Raw genomic sequence first — 16397 nt, forward strand, 5'->3', positions numbered from 1 at the left:
GTGTTTTCTTTAAAATCAATTAAAAGGACATATGCAGTCGCTCAATATCTTTTCCCTCTCTTCAGGAGAGATTGAAAAGCCCTGTGTACTGGTACTAGTTGATGACACCGAACATGAGGAAGAAGAAGAGCTTCGTCTCGTGTTGGGTAGCCCCAAGAGTGAATCTCCATTTGGAGCATCTATTGGAGTGCAGAATGAAACGCTCATCAAGATAAAAGACGATGCAGACAGTAAGAATGCTTTGTTTTGTTGCTACACTGTTGTTCCTTAAAATAGTTCTGTTTAAACACCACAACGTGCAGAATATTTAAATGATCATATAACATATTTTAAGTTATCCCAATGGCATACATTAGTTTGTGAGAAAATTGGACAATTTCTTTAGTCTGTGTGTTGCTGTTTCCCGAGATCTACCATAGTGTCTCTTATGATATCACCACTGGGGCAACAAATTCGGAAAGTTGCACACATAATGGCTTAAAGGACCAGTGTTTAACAATTAGGGGGATCTATTGGCAGAAATGGAATATAATATTAATAAGTATGTTTTCTTTAGTGCATAATCACCTGAAAATAAGAATTGTTGTGTTTTTGTTACCTTAGAATGAGCCGTTTATATCTACATAGGGAGCGGGTCCTCTCCACAGAGTCCACCATGTTGCACCGTCATGTTTCTACAGTAGCCCAGAACAGACAAACCAAACACTGTTAACTTTTCCTGCTTGGGCCGGAGTCGATAACATTACTCGCTCCACTCTCTCTCTTTCTTCACTATTCACTTGCCACTGGCTCTGCCCCGAATGACCTACCCTACTCTTACAACAAGTGACTTTAGAAAGGGCCATTTGCATTGCATTTTCTGCCACCGTTGGCAAAGAACGCATATTGATAAGAAGTGAAAGCCAATTAATTGTTGCATTGCAACATCAGTGCCCAGCAGCAGAGCCACGCTTCGGCCATTTTGGACTGAAAGCCGGACGCCAGTAAAACGTCCGCCTACAAAGTGCCGTACAAAAGTAAAACAAAAATAATTTTTATTCTATTGTCATATATTTAATGTCTCTACTGAAAAGGCCTGTGTTGAACAATAAAAATGTTATACATATGCACACTATTATCAATATTTACTTACTTACTTAAGTATTTATTCAACTTTTTGCCTGGCTGCTTCCCAGAGGAGCATAAAGTGAGCGGTGGACATAAATGGTTAGGTAGTTAGAAAAATCCAGCACACAGATTTTGAGAGCAATATCAAACTTTTTCATATCAAGGACCTCCAAAATCGATGTCCAATAGACCACAGACCATATTAGCAAGTATCCTACAATCAATGTAAATTCTTTGCTAATACTACGTTATATTCAGATTATTTCATGCTATTAACGTTAGCACTACTAGCTACTGGCTGATAGCCGGTTGTTTGGGAACAGAGACATTAATACATCCAACACGGTACAGGCTTACAACATACAGCCCATTGGTGTATAAGAAGATAATAAAAGTGATGAATTACACCTAATATATCCATTATTACAGCTGCATACAGCTAGCAGGAAGAAGGCAGAACCGGATAGGTCACATAAGCGTGCCGGGCGGTGCCGTCCTGTCTGATGCATGTTCATTATGCCGAAGAAAATAACTCTGGATTCAATACTGGGAAGTTGATTTACCTAAAAAAAAAATCTCCTCTGATTTACAGCTATCTCTTACACATCCACAGACTCATTGGCGTTTTCAGTCCAAAATGGCGGCAGTGCTACCACAAAGCCATCTAGCGGCTGTTGTAAAAAAAAACACACCAGAGTTTCATCTCTTTGCTTCTATACTCTTTGCCATAGGTCTTCTACACACTTGGCACACAAATGAGGCTTCAGTTTGTTGCAATCTGCAACCTCATCGTTACCGCCAGATCCTACACACTGCTCCTTTAACATGTGCTATGCTGTAATTTTAGATTTACAGTTTATTGAAACTATTTGCCATGCTTTCTCAGAGGCCATTATTAGGTTCGGAGAGACCAAATTCAGTGTGAACGAGCCGAAGGAAAGTGGCCAAGTGTCCGTGGTGAAAATCCCAGTGCTGCGTGTCGGAGACACCTCCAAGGTCTCCGTTGTCCGAGTTCACACCAAGGACGGATCTGCCACCTCCGGGGAGGACTACCATCCCATATCTGAGGGTAAATAATACCGCAAGGAACCTTTTGTAAGAACAGCATTTATTTGAAATTTGCTAGAAAAAAATGTTGATAAAATCTCTCCTTTCTCTGCAGAAATTGTGTTCAAAGAGGGCGACACAGAGCACTATGTGGAGGTGGAGATTTTATACGATGGTGTCAGAGAGATGAGGGAGGCGTTCACGGTGCACCTGAAGCCGGATGAAAACATGGTGGCAGAGACAACGGTGAAAATTAAGCCACATTAACATATAATTTAATTGTCAAGTGTGGGACTACCTTCTCCAGTAACGTCCTCTTAATTGCCCGTGCTTGTCAATCAACAGATGAGCAAAGCCATAATCTATATCGAGGAGACCAACAGCATGGCGGACGTCACCTTCCCCTCGGTGCCCAGAGTGGTTTCTCTGTTGCATTACGACGACGTCGACAGGACGAGGGACTCTCTCCCTGTGGCCGGATACCCTGTCATATGTGTCACTGTATGTCCCAAGTGATAGTCCAATGAATACTTAGTGGCACTTTTCAGTCATTTACTCTGCTAATGATTCGTTTAGCAAGACTTTCTGTTAGTGCAGCTTTACAGGTAAATACTGTTAATGAGGTAGTATTAAGCAGATGTGCACACGTTGCTCAATTATCAGCTACCTTGAGGGTTCATCAGGAGTATACAGAAATGACTGCTGCAGGGATTTTTGGGTGCATTTTACTCACAAGCATTTCTTCTTTCACTTTTTCTCCAGGCCTGTAACCCCAAGTTCCCAGACTACGACAAAACAGGCTCCATCTGCGTAAGCGAGAACATCAACAACACCCTAACTCGCTATCGTTGGCTCGTTAGCGCCCCCACCGGCTCTGATGGCGTCACCAGCCCCATGAGGGAAGTCGACTTTAACACCTTCTTCACCTCCTCCAAGCTCATCACTCTGGATTCAGTCTACTTCCAGGCTGGTTCCAGGGTCCAGTGCGCTGCGAGGGGCGTGAACTCTAACGGGGACGAAGGTCTGGAGCTCAGCAGCCCCATAGTGTCCATCAGCATGGACGAGGGTGAGTGCAGCTCATTCTCCAGCTTCAAACTGTTTAGTCTCTCTCATGGAAAATGGCTCAACATGATAAGCAGCTGCTGGCTGCATTATGCTCTCCCACCGCACTACTTTCTGTCCTTGCTCCGACAGAAAACTGAATACATAAAAGAATTTTTCTGTGGAGGACTGTTTGGGAAATAAAACGTTTGATGTTTGTTTATGGCCGGGTTTGCAGGAATGTGCCAGCCTCGCGTTGCAGGCACAGTGGGGGCCGAGCCCTTCTCTGCCAAGCTGCGGTACACTGGAACAGAAGACACAGACCACCCCAACCTCATCAAACTCACTGTCACCATGCCCCACATTGATGGTAAGAACAGCAGACTGAATGTCTAGAATCATTTTCACGAGTGAAAATATCACTTAAAGGCAGGTTGTTGGTTTGAAACCCCTCTCGAGCTAGGAAAGTCTTGGTGACATAGGTCACTCATCAACCGGTCATTTAATAAAAGGCTACTTCAGTTAGTTGTTCCTAAATTCTGAATCTACTAGGGCTGTCAAATTACCGCAAATTCGTTTTAATACCACTAATTTCTTTAACGCACCATCGCAACTTTTTTAGGTTGTATGTCGCTCCAAACTTAAGCTAAATTTTGGTGAGGAAAAACTGTCATGGCCATTTTCAAAGGGGTCCCTTGACCTCTGATCTCAAGATATGCGAATGAAAATGGGGTCTATGGCTACCCACGAGTCTCCCCTTTACAGACATGCCCACTTTATGATAATCACATGCAGTTTGGGGCAAGTCATAGTCAAGTCAGCACACTGACACACTGACAGCTGTTGTTGCCTGTTGGGCTGCAGTTTGCCATGTTATGATTTGAGCATATTTTTATGCTAAATGCAGTACCTGTGAGGGTTTCTGGACAATATCTGTCATCGTTTTGTGTTAGTATAAATAAATAAATATGTACATACATTTGCAGAAAGCAAGCATATTTGCCCACTCTCACGTTGATAAGAGTATTAAATACTTGACAAATCTCCCTTTAAGGTACATTTTGAACAGATAAAAAATGTACGATTAATTTGGAGTTAATCACAATTAGCTATGGACAATCATGCGATAAATTGCAATTAAATATTTTAATTGATTGACATCCCTAGAATCTACCATTCCTATGCTTCAAATTTCTGACTGTTTTACGTGTATCCTCCCTCAGGTATGTTGCCCGTAGTATCCACCCGAGCCCTGTCTAACTTTGAGCTCACGCTGAGTCCCGACGGCACCCGCGTCGGCAACCATCGCTGCTCCAATCTGTTGGACTACGCCGAGGTAAAGACTCGCTACGGCTTCCTCACTGATGCCACCAAAAATCCAGAAGTGATCGGTGAGACGGCCTCTTACCAATACAGCAGTTCCCTCAGGGGATCCAGCACACTGCGATTCTACAGAAACCTCAACTTGGAGGCTTGTTTGTGGGAATTCACCAGCTACTACGACATGTCTGAGCTGCTCAGCGACTGCGGAGGCACCATCGGGACTGATGGACAGGTAAACAGCCCCACCTTTGAGCTCCAGCTCACCTCTGACCCCCCTTTGTCATCTCTAGACATGAGGAGCAAGGAGTTAGTTCAATAAAGCAGCAGAGCCCCTGGAGGATAGGAATGTGGACTCAGCAGTTACTGGTCCGTTCTGTCCTATAACACGTCTTGCCCATTTTCATTTCAAAATCCTCCTGGATTTCCAATCCTAATTAATCATTAACAGGCATATTAAAAATCTGCTTGCCTGCTTGGTTTTCCTTTAAAGATCCTAAAGTAAATACTAGCCTGTAGAGAGGTCATCCATTATTGTCTGGAGAGACGTGTTAACCTCTGAAGTAATGACTAACTCGACACTCTGCTCCCTTCAACTCCTGGGAACACCAGTTATTTGTCTTCTCAAAGTGGCAAGTCAATAACCAGCAACCTCATGAAAAAAAAATCTGTATTCTTCTATTCTGCTATGTGTACAATGTGCTCTTTGTAGCAGCAGCTGTTACACGTGGAGTGGGAAATATTAAAGCCCTCTGTGGCCTCCTGGCATACATGCCTCGCAGCCTTCAACATTTGCAGTCACCTTGAACGTACAGTTAGTCGACTTGCAGTTAATTAAAGCAGAGTGTTGATAAAGAAGGGCCGCGTTGAGTGCACGGGGCGCATCATGGTGAAAACCTCCACTACGCTCCCTACTGAGGATTATTAATTAAACCCCTACAGCACTCGCAAATACATAAGAGTGATTATTGGTTTGTTATTAGAGTAGGAGTTTCTCATTTTACATGGCTTCAGGTTTATTTAATAACAAAGGCATCACCCTGGTGATAACAGCCTCTCTCAACAAGTGGAACTTTGTTGCCTGTAGGCGCATGATGTAAATGAGAACGTGGCAATAATCAACATGTCTGGACAAGTAAGCAGACTCCTGCCGCTAATATAAACTTTACCTTGAGGTTAAAATCAATATACTTTGCATTAAATGGTGAGCACTTCTGTCTTCATTGATTAGTGACCACACTGATCAGAGATAATCCAATCATTTTTAAAAGAAAGTTATGAAAGAGATGAATGGTTTTGATCCTCAGGCTACTTAGACAGTCTCAAAATCCTGAAGAACGCTCTGTTCCTGTCCCTATTGTCTTTCCATCAAAAGGGGAGAATGGTATACATTCAGGTCTTGTACAGCACTGTATGTAGATTGTGTTGCTATGGTTACTGAACAGAGCAAAAGACGGTATGTAGATGCACAGACTGAGTTTTTTTTTCAGTTTCAGGATACGTACGGCAGGACCGATGGAAAAAAACCCCACCTTTTGTTTGTGGGCGCCCTGTGACCCGAGCGCTCCTCTAAGCGGGCCGGCGGGCTGAGCAGAGACAGCTCCGTGCAGGCCGGGGCCAGTGTCATGTCACAGTGTAGGGCTTAGTGCCCAGCTTAACAAGACCATAGGAATCTATTAAAGGCCCAGCAGGATGTGTCAGAAGGCCATTCTGCAAATCATTTGCGTGAGCTCTCAGCGCCCAGAGGCGTAGTAGGCACGTCCCCACACGAACACAGCACCAAGTGCAGGCAGGTACCTCTCACGGGTCAGAGGAAAGTGCAGATACCGGAGAGCGCTCCCTCCGAGGACTTTCACCACTTGGAATACTTTGACCATTTTAAGACAGCTCTTTTAGAGTGGGAAAGCTTGGGAATCATTCAGTATACCCAGCAAATGTAATTTTTTTTATATTTTTCTGTTCAGCAATACATTATGATTTGGACACATTTGATTTGCAAATGTTTTAAATTGATTTAGAAGTAAAAATTGCAGTGATTCACTGTAATGTTAGAGTCCATGACCACTTAGAGAATACATTCAGTCTCACAACTATAGAGCATCCAGTGAACTTACTAATGCTTACTCTAAGTTAACATTATAGGCATGATTTCCCCGGAAATTTCCCTAATACACGCATTACCAAGTCCGATCAATCCGTGGACTGAAGCACTATTCAGAACAGAACTTAAATCAGCCCTAATGGTAGAATATTGGTCTTTATCTCCAGAGGTATTATACATGCACTTTATTCAAGGTGTCTTAATGTTTCTCTCGATAAACCCAATACCTCTATAACAAGGCTAAATCAATCTGTGAAAAGAGATTCTTCACTCAGACTAACACTCACTTGATTTTGTCGACTAATCGATAAGTTGATTTAATCGACAGATCTGTAAAACTGAGTTTCTCCACAAAGAATCACAAAAGCATCTTGTGTCTACCAGATATTTGCTCATAACTTTCTTGGAAATAAGTCATTCATCATGAAAAACAAGCATAAAAAAATGACTAATCGACTAAAGAAATCTTAGTTGACTAATCGACTAAGAGGGGACAGCCCTAGAAGTATGATTTATTTTTGTTGCTCTTACACAACATGTTGGTTTTCACTGCAGGTGTTGAATCTGGTCCAGTCCTATGTGACCCTACGAGTACCGCTCCATGTGTCCTACGTCTTCCACTCCCCTGTGGGAGCAGGAGGATGGCAGCACTTTGACTTGCAGTCAGAGCTGAGGCTCACATTCGTGTACGACACTGCCATCTTATGGAGGGACGGTATCGGTAGCCCTCCAGAGGCTGAACTACAAGGTAAGACTTGAGCAGTTTGCGACATAAAATTGAGGATTACTTAAAAATGTGTCACTTTCACTGAATACGGGATTGTAAATCAGTAAAGTAGGCAAATTAAAGCTGTGCTGTGTCTTTGCAGGTGCCCTGTACCCAACCAGCATGCGTATAAATGGACAGGGACGACTAGTAGTCAACTTCCGCACTGAAGCTCGATTCAGAGGGCTGTTTGTGTTTGCACATCCAGGTACAGTATGTCATACATGGGATGTACAGTAGTGTTTAGCAGTCTAAACTGGATATGATATATAAATGTGGCTTTATAGCATGTCATATTTGGCATAAAAGTTGAAATGAAACATGTTTCTTGTTTAGATTTTGTTTAGATTTTGTTTAGGTTCACTCAGCTTTTAACTTTATGGCTTTTTTACCTGTGACAGTGCATTTAAAGCTTTATAATATAATCTATTAATTAATATAATTTTCTTTTAAAATCACATTTATTATTAGTTCAAATGATGGTAAAGTATTTGTTATGCCTTTTTTGTTTTTGAAGTATTTCAATTTGCATCTGAGCATGCTACATACATTTTAATTGATGTATTTCTCCATCAGCTTCACCACTCACCTCCATGGTCATGTGTCCGGACCACGCCGGTCTGACCTTTAACATCAGTCTTGTGAGAAACGAGCCCACCTACAACCAGCCCATCCAGCAGTGGACATTTGTCTCGGATTTTGCTGTGAGTAAACATTTTGATTTCCACTTTAATTGTTTTTACACCTAATTCTCACTGTAAACGTAATTTCCCTTCTCAGGTGCGTGACTACTCTGGCACGTACACGGTGAAGCTGGTACCCTGCACATCCCCTCCCAGCCTGGAGTACACCATCCCTCCTGTCTGCAATCCCAGGGAGCCTCTTACCTTCGACATGGACATCCGCTTTCAGCAGGTGACCTAGCTGACCTCGACTAAAATTAGATGTGGAAAATATGGGAAAGTTTATTGAACACTGAGACAATTTAGTCAGCAAAACTAGGATTCAGGATGAGATGGAGCATAATATTTTCTAAAATTAAAATACAATGTGAGGCTCTGCCATCTTATAACACTCAGCTTAAATTTAAAGCCAATTACAATTCGAGAGCTACTGTGATACCAAGACCTGGTTCAAAGAGGAAATTGCAAAAAAGGAATGCACTAAAAGGACACTTAAGAAAACATCCCCCCAAATAAGTCCACGAGAAAATAACGTAATGTCCACTTGAATGTCCAACTCAAGTCCACCTTAACAAGACCACATGATCGAACCAAAATGTCAACAAGGTGTGTCCAATTCGAGTCCTCCTTAAGACCACATGATCCAACCAAAATGTCCATAAGGTTTGTCTAACTCAAACGTCCTCCTTAACAAGACCATGTAATCCAACCAAATTTCCACAAGGTGTATCTAATTCAAGTCCCCCTTAAAGCTGAAGTAGGCGAGATTGGAGCAAATATGATTAAAAAAAGTTATTTTTATGAAACGGTCGCTATATCCTGACAGTAGTACATGAAACAGGTAACCTGAAAAAAATCATGTGCCTCTGTTTCCTCCGGTGCTCCTAACGGCATCTGCAAGATTTCACAGACCGGAGGAAAACAAGCAGTCAAAGCTGATCTGGGATCTGCTGTCCATCTGCTGTCTATGAGAGCCGGCTGTCAATCACTCGCGAACTCCGACCAAACGGTCAAACTAGGCTGCGCTGATCAAATATGAATCAATATTATGTTACGTTAATGCCTATTGCTCTCCTCAAATGTTTTCAGAATCATCTTGTAGTGCACGGATTAGCTGTAAAATGATAAAGTTTGTGACCCGGCAGCCATGTTGAGATAAGGTTGCGATGACTTGAAGGAACGCCAAGTACTGGTCACAAGACCGGAGCACAGCCAATAGGAACGCTCTCTCTCTGAAATGACCTGTGATTGGTCAAAGTCTCTCGTCACGTGCTAGATTTTTTAAAGCCTGAAAACAGAGCCATGAGGAGGTGCAGAAGTCTAGTTTTCTCTCAGAACACTTGAATTACAATATGCTGAAAGGTTATTGGAATCTTTGCCCAATGATGACAACAATATACAGCCTACTGCCACTTTAACAGGACCACATGATACAACCAAAATGTCCCAAAAACAAAATTTCCAACCTTCAAACTGTAGAAATACAGGAAAAGTAATGCATTGCAGAAAATCCCCAAAATAACTGAACTTACCGGACTTAGTATTGGGAATTGGTAACTCCGGCCTCGACTTGATTTCCAGTCCTCTGCTCGATAGTTATGGTCCTTAAATCACACAGATCTCCTTGTTTACCTCAGATGGACGAGGTACATCCATAAAAAGGAACTAAATGTTACTCCACTCTCTACTGAAGGCTTTCCGGCTCCTATCTTTATTCCACCGTCTACCTTCAAAAAACATTTCTCTTCCCTTTGTTTTCCTAGACCACGCACCCTTCCACCTGTGATTCTGGAGAAACAGATCACATGACCAGTGAGATCTAAATGAGACTACGCACGGCAAATAAGTTAAAGCATGGGTGACATTTACAAAGTGCACCAGAGGTTTAACCTTGCAAGGGTTTTTAGTATTAAATATATATAATTATATATATTTGTGACGGTGTCACAATCTCAGTTAAAACCTGTATGGATTAAATTACATGTTTGTTTGTTTTTTGGACTCACAACTGCTTGTTTGAATCCAGACTACTACTGTACATTTGAAAAATGGGCTTATGAATCTTTGTGAAAGTTAAATCAGGATGATAAGTCGTTCATTAATACACCCCGTCTCCTTCATTCATTACTTCCTGTAAGCCAAACCTCTTGGCTCCTACTCAGTCATTTATTGTCTTGCCTCTCTCTGTTATCCCATCGCTTGAAAAATCTAAGAGGAACCTCCCTCCTCCTGGTCCACTCCATCTAATCAAGTACTCGTAAAACTGAAAGTCTTTTTTTACTCTTGCTGACAGGAACAAATCTCTAATCAACATCCCCCTTCTAATCCATTTAGCTGCACCTGCAGTGCTATATGTCCAGCTCCTGATGCCAACGTCTAACCACCCCAGCTTCAACATCACCATCTACAGTGATAATAGCAAAGATGGACACATTAATTAATTGTTCTGCTCATAAAATGCCACAAATAAAGACAAATCCCCATCAGCCTATACCAAAGAGATGTCTTGAAATGTCTTATTTTGTCTGACATAGAGTAAAACAATTATATGAAATCTATAAAACTGAGCAAAAACGTCTACCAGACACACTGTATGTACCTGAATGATGTGTTTCAGATTGTTCACCTAGTGTCTATAAGTTAGCTTTGCTTGGCTTTGTCTCTAAACATGTTTTGTGCGTGTCTTGTCTGTCCTGTATGTGTTTCTAGGTCAGCGACCCCGTGGCTGCTGAGTTCAATCTGAACACACAGATGCTCTTACTCTCTAAGCGGACGCTCTGGCTCTCAGACGGCTCCATGGGCTTTGGACAGGAGAGTGACACTGCCTTCTCACAAGGTGAGGCAATAACATGCAGTCATAAACTGCTCTTGAAAGTTTATGGATTAAAAAAACATAAACAAACAGGGCCCAAATAGTTATTGAAGCTGCATGGATGTCTGTGAATGTATTTCATTACTCAGCTCCTTGGACTTCTACAGATCAAAAAGAAATCCCTGTGTGATGAATATTTCTGTTGATTTAGCAGAACTGTTTGTTATTCCCTGACCTGGGAGCATAAAATTTGAATAAAAATGAGGCCCCGATGAAGTGTCACTTTTACCACTTTCATGTCTTACGCTAATTACAAGAGTCTGAATTAAATTTTTCTCAACAAGTGAGCGCGGAGAGCTCTTGTTGCCAAGAATGAAAGAGTAGTTTTAGCTGGGGTTTTAATGTTGTTCTCAATATTGTTGTCTGAGCAAAATAAAACCATTCAAGAGACCTGCATCAGTGTACATAATAAAAACCTTTTTTAGTACAACTTTCAATTAAACCATCAGCTATAGTTTATGTGCGTTGCAGTGATGAATACTGTATTTCTCTTCCCTCAGGGGATATAATCTACGGCCGAGTGATGGTGGATCCAGTGCAGAACTTGGGCGACTCGTTTATTTGTAACATAGAGAAAGTGTTCCTGTGTACTGGAGCCGATGGATATGTCCCTAAATACAACCCCAGCAACTTTGAGTTTGGATGCCTGGCTGATGCTCCCTCACTACTCTACAGATTCAAAATCATTGTAAGTACTGTATATCTCATCATGTCACATGTGCTTTGTGTCCATTCAAAGCTAAATATCCCTCCCTGTGTCATCTTCTCCCTCCAGGACAAGGCCCAGCCAGAGACCCAGGCCCGCTCATTTGGCGACATAGCTTTCAATGCCTTCCTGGCGGTGGATGACCCCGGCGCTTTAACTCTAGTGAGACAACCTGGGTCAGATGGTTTCAGAATTGATTCTTCAGCTCTCTTCCAGGTCAGTGTAAATGTCAAGTACAAGAAAAAATTACCTAAAAGGGAGATTTGTCAAGTATTTAATACTCTCATCAATATGGCAGTGGACCAATATGCTTGCTTTATGCAATTATATGTATATATTTATTATTGGAAATCAATTAACAACACAAAACAATGACATATTGTCCAGAAACCCTCACAGGTACTGCATTTAGCATAAAAATATGCTCAAATCATAACATGGCAACAACAGCTGTCAGTGTGTCAGTGTGCTGACTTGACTATGACTTGCCCCAAACTGCATGTGATTATCATAAAGTGGGCATGTCTGTAAAAGGGAGACTCGTGGGTACCCATAGAACCCATTTACATTCACATATCTTGAGGTCAGAGGTCAAGAGACCCCTTTGAAAATGGCCATGACAGTTTTTCTTCGCCAAAATTTAGCGCAAGTTTGGAGCGTTATTTAGCCTCCTTCGCGACAAGCTAGTATGACATGGTTGGCTGAGCCCGCTACAACCTCTGAAAGATCGATTGTGTCACTGCGTTAAAGAAATTAGTAGTGTTGGTGTTCAAACTAATTTTCGTTATTATCGCGTTAACTTTGACAACCCTACAAGAAACACATTCAACACACCATAAATTCTCATATTTCACCAATCTGTGCTGCATCATAAAGGTTATTCTGTGCTGGAATTTACATTTTTTTGTGGCCACTTAACTCAGCCTGGAATGTAACTCTCAGGGAACTGGTGTGAACTCGTGGCATCCCGCTGTGTAGAGAGCAAGTGGAAAGAGCAAGATGAAAATAATGGCTAGAAGAGTCACAGAAAGTGACCTTAAAAGATGTTTTTTTTCCCACTGATATTTTACTTTTTCCTCTTAACAAGCCAAGAGAAAAATATTCACTGGCCTGACACTTTCTGCATTAGACCTTATGGCAAGTGAGCAAATCCATCATCACCGTGTGGGCTGGCCTTTATACGGCCCCTGATCACAGGATTATGTGTATGACTCAGACTCCCCCTCTTTCGTCGGGTCCAGATTGCTTCCTCTGGTCAGCGAGTCTGTATTTCTTGGCTTGTTAAGTAGAAAATGTCAGTATCAGTGTGTCTACAGGCCTGATGAGTGTTATCCAGTGGCTGAAAACTTTTTCTGTTTTTCAACTCCAATGTACAGTAACTGCACTTGCTACACTATATGGCCAGATATACGCTAGTACAGAAGAAATACCACAAGAAACATCCATAAAGGGAAGCTACACTGACAGTAGCTGTATTTCTAACAGTGTTAACAGTATTTTATTTCTTTATTACTGAACTCTTAAGGATATCAAAAGGAACTGGTGTTCTGCAGAAAGATGTGCCATAAAAATGACCTACAGGTATCATTTTTAAAACAATAATTGTTGCTTTCTCCAGGTATCTTCAGGGAGAGAGTGGTATATTCACACCATCTACACCGTCCGTTCCCGGGACAACGCTAACCGTGGCATAGGGAAGAGAAGCCTGGAGTACCATGCAATGAGCCAGCACACACATCTGCTTCCAAGCGTTCAACAGCATCGCACCAGAAGATCAGCCAACGATGTGCCAGACGGAATAGAGGAGATCGGTCGGAGCAACAACCGCGGCACCAACATCCTCCACATCGCGCTGGACCGCAGCAGCCAGCGGCGGACGAGCCCAGAGAGGGAGATCTTCACCAAAGGGATCATCCCCCGTGAGCTCAACCACAGAGACGACAGTGATGACGACAGACTAGTGTTGATCATTGGCATCTTTGTCGGGCTGCTCCTCACTGTGCTCCTCATCATCGCCGTGGTGTTACTGGTCCGGTCCAAGCGAGAGAACAAAGACGCACCCAAGAGCTCCAGCAGCGCAGAGCCCATGATGACACAAGCCAAGCTCAGCGACAGCTCAGAGGTCTAACAAACAGACTGATGATTGAGAGTTTTAGTTAATATTTTTGTTTTGCAAGTGCCTCACATTTAGATAGAAAGATTGAAGATTGTGTGTGAAGCAACACAAACTACAAGAGCTTTGATTCTGTTCAGAAATCTACTTGAAATACTGCGTCACTTCCATGGCCGGGGAGTGGGGACGGACTTTGTTAGCAGCTGTTTCAAGGCACTACTCACTTATTGATTTGCTTTTGATGCCATTTGATCCAAAAAAAGGTGTTATTACGTTTCCAAAGGTGCTACGGGAGATGCCTCTCAACTTGAACGGCATTTGGTGTTTCACTGAGTAGGTCAAGAGAAGGTGGATATGTCGCATACTGTAGTAGTTGTTAACAACAGGCTTTGTATGTTTGATTTGCTGCATCGAGACACTGTCCATAGTTGCTTACACTGTCTGTTCTTATAGAGAATGGTTTGTCCTTATAGATTCAGTGCGTGCCTAAGAAATCACAGTTTTGAGGTTTTATGATGTATGTTATGTTACAGTATGTTTTGTCCCGTGTGATCAGTAAGACATCCACTCAAGTGAAAACAATATTTTTTCACGTTGTTTTCTTGTGCTCATGTTTTTGCATGCATTTATTTTTGTATTTTAAGACTTTTTGAAACTGTAAAAAAAAAAAAATGCTGATTTGAATGGAATTGTGCGTCTGATCTACTGTATTTCCACCAGTTTGTGTTTTACAGCGTATCCCATGAAAAACAGTATTTATCAATGGCCAATCATTATTGTTAAATCCCCCCTAATATGTAGTTGTTGAAACACTGTATGATTTCAAGACCTTATAATTGACACTATCAAATAATAGAAGTGAAACTGTTAGTCTGTAGTATTGAATTGACTTTCAAGACAGCTGGTCTGCAATGTACAGTGTACTATAGTAGCGGTTCCAGAGCCACTATTTCCAACAGAAACTATTTTCACTCTTGTCACAACAGGTATGCTAAATTTGTAAGTGTACACTACTGTAGCTTAGTAGAGATAGCTGGGACTCTAAATCCTTCTCACAACAGGGCTATGTGTTGACTGTGCTGTTCATTTTTCTTTTTTTTTTAAACCTTGAAATATGGTCTAATACGTTTAGCAGATTTCACTTAAAGGGAATATTATGCTTTACGCTCAATCAACATCATTACTGTCAGAACGGCTGTCCTCTCCCTCATTTATTAGTTTGAAATGTGTTTATTTATTTTTCAGTGCTTGTTATTTAGTACCGACACAAATCTATATCATTTCATCTCCCTTTTTCATTTTGAACCTTTGAACCTATTCAAATTTCTCAAACTGTATAACTTGTTTGTTATTGGGATTTCAATATACAATACACATCTACAGGTTATGTGCCATGTTATTAGAATATTGTGCACATAGGATAAACGTCATACAAGCTTTCCATGTATCAGTGTTGTTGGTTTGTTTTTGTTCCAGATCCAGGCACAGGATTGCCAAAAATTACCTCATATATCGTATGATAGACACTAAATTCATAGTCACTACTTTATAAATGGTTTATTTGCAATTTTATTTTTGAAATTGAAAACAATTCTATGCAACCTGTGATATCATACCTTCATGAAATGTTTACCCCAAGTATGATTTTTTCTTTTCAGTGCACAATTTTGCTTGCTTATCTAGGTTTGACACTGTATCAATGTACTGTGGTTCCTTTATTCCACTCTAATAATTTGAGTGCATTCTGAGCTTTTTTTATGCACATGTATGTATGTATATACATATGTATTACCTATAAATATACCATTTGGATGTTTTGGGAATGGTTACTGTTAAAACAAAATGCATACTGTATGTGCTGTAAGTATTTGTAACATAGACCAGAAGCACAGCGTGGTCTGCAAATAAATAATTTTTCAAGAAAGTATGTTTTTTTTTTTTGATGAAACATGTTTTAGCTTGAAGATGAGAGGGAATGTCTTTGAACAAAGATATTCTTACTGGTCACCAACCTTCTCATTAAAGAAGACCTTTCCTTTAGTGTGTTATGTGCAAGTTACAAAGTCCAAAGTCCATGCCAAAGGGAGTTACTCTCCCCCACAGAAACTCTGCTCCTGAACTGCCTGAAACGCCTTGCTAGAAGTCCCGCATTTTCTTCAGTAACGTGGTGATGTCACAAAGTAACACATTTGCATAACGGCTAGTTTGGTACGCCCTCAAACAAAGCTGCAGAGCTGGAGCGGAGTCCAAAAAGTTTGGCTCTGCTGGCCAATCACAACAGTAGGCCAGCTGACCAATCGGAGCAGACTGGGCTTTTCAGGAGGGGCGGGGCAGGAGCTCAAACAGAGTGTTTCAGAAAGAGGGTGAAAAGAGGTGCAGCAGCATAGCCAGTATGAGAAAAGCAAAGTGTTTTTTGAACATTAAAGCATGTACACATGTTCTACTAGAAACCCAAAATACAAGTATGCACTTAAAAATAAGCACAATAGGTCCTCTTTAAATAGTTTGACTACAAATGCTCAAAATGACATGCAACCATTGCCATACCTGTATATACATTTATAAATATACCTAGTGATCCAGTTGAGCATCAGTCCTTTTTTGTCCAAATGCAATTTATAGGCACTTCTGAGAAGAGAGA

The 16397-nt window shown here is 41.4% G+C and overlaps 1 protein-coding gene across 1 annotated transcript in view; it reads left to right on the forward strand.

Annotated features, from left to right (window-relative positions):
- frem2b (FRAS1 related extracellular matrix 2b) overlaps positions 1–14469 on the forward strand; it is a 63694-nt gene extending 49225 nt beyond the window's left edge. The window contains exons 10-24 of the mRNA XM_074640323.1: positions 66–230; positions 1994–2176; positions 2270–2400; positions 2500–2655; positions 2917–3220; positions 3434–3565; positions 4419–4750; positions 7172–7364; positions 7486–7590; positions 7959–8086; positions 8163–8297; positions 10775–10901; positions 11438–11625; positions 11713–11859; positions 13262–14469. Coding sequence (XP_074496424.1) covers positions 66–230; positions 1994–2176; positions 2270–2400; positions 2500–2655; positions 2917–3220; positions 3434–3565; positions 4419–4750; positions 7172–7364; positions 7486–7590; positions 7959–8086; positions 8163–8297; positions 10775–10901; positions 11438–11625; positions 11713–11859; positions 13262–13771 — 2936 coding nt within the window. The 3' untranslated portion in view covers positions 13772–14469. The remainder of the gene's footprint in view (positions 1–65; positions 231–1993; positions 2177–2269; positions 2401–2499; positions 2656–2916; positions 3221–3433; positions 3566–4418; positions 4751–7171; positions 7365–7485; positions 7591–7958; positions 8087–8162; positions 8298–10774; positions 10902–11437; positions 11626–11712; positions 11860–13261) is intronic.
- The last annotated feature ends 1928 nt before the right edge of the window (positions 14470–16397 follow it).

This window comes from Sebastes fasciatus, chromosome 7 (genome assembly GCF_043250625.1).
Source record: "Sebastes fasciatus isolate fSebFas1 chromosome 7, fSebFas1.pri, whole genome shotgun sequence".
Lineage (NCBI taxonomy): Eukaryota > Metazoa > Chordata > Actinopteri > Perciformes > Sebastidae > Sebastes > Sebastes fasciatus.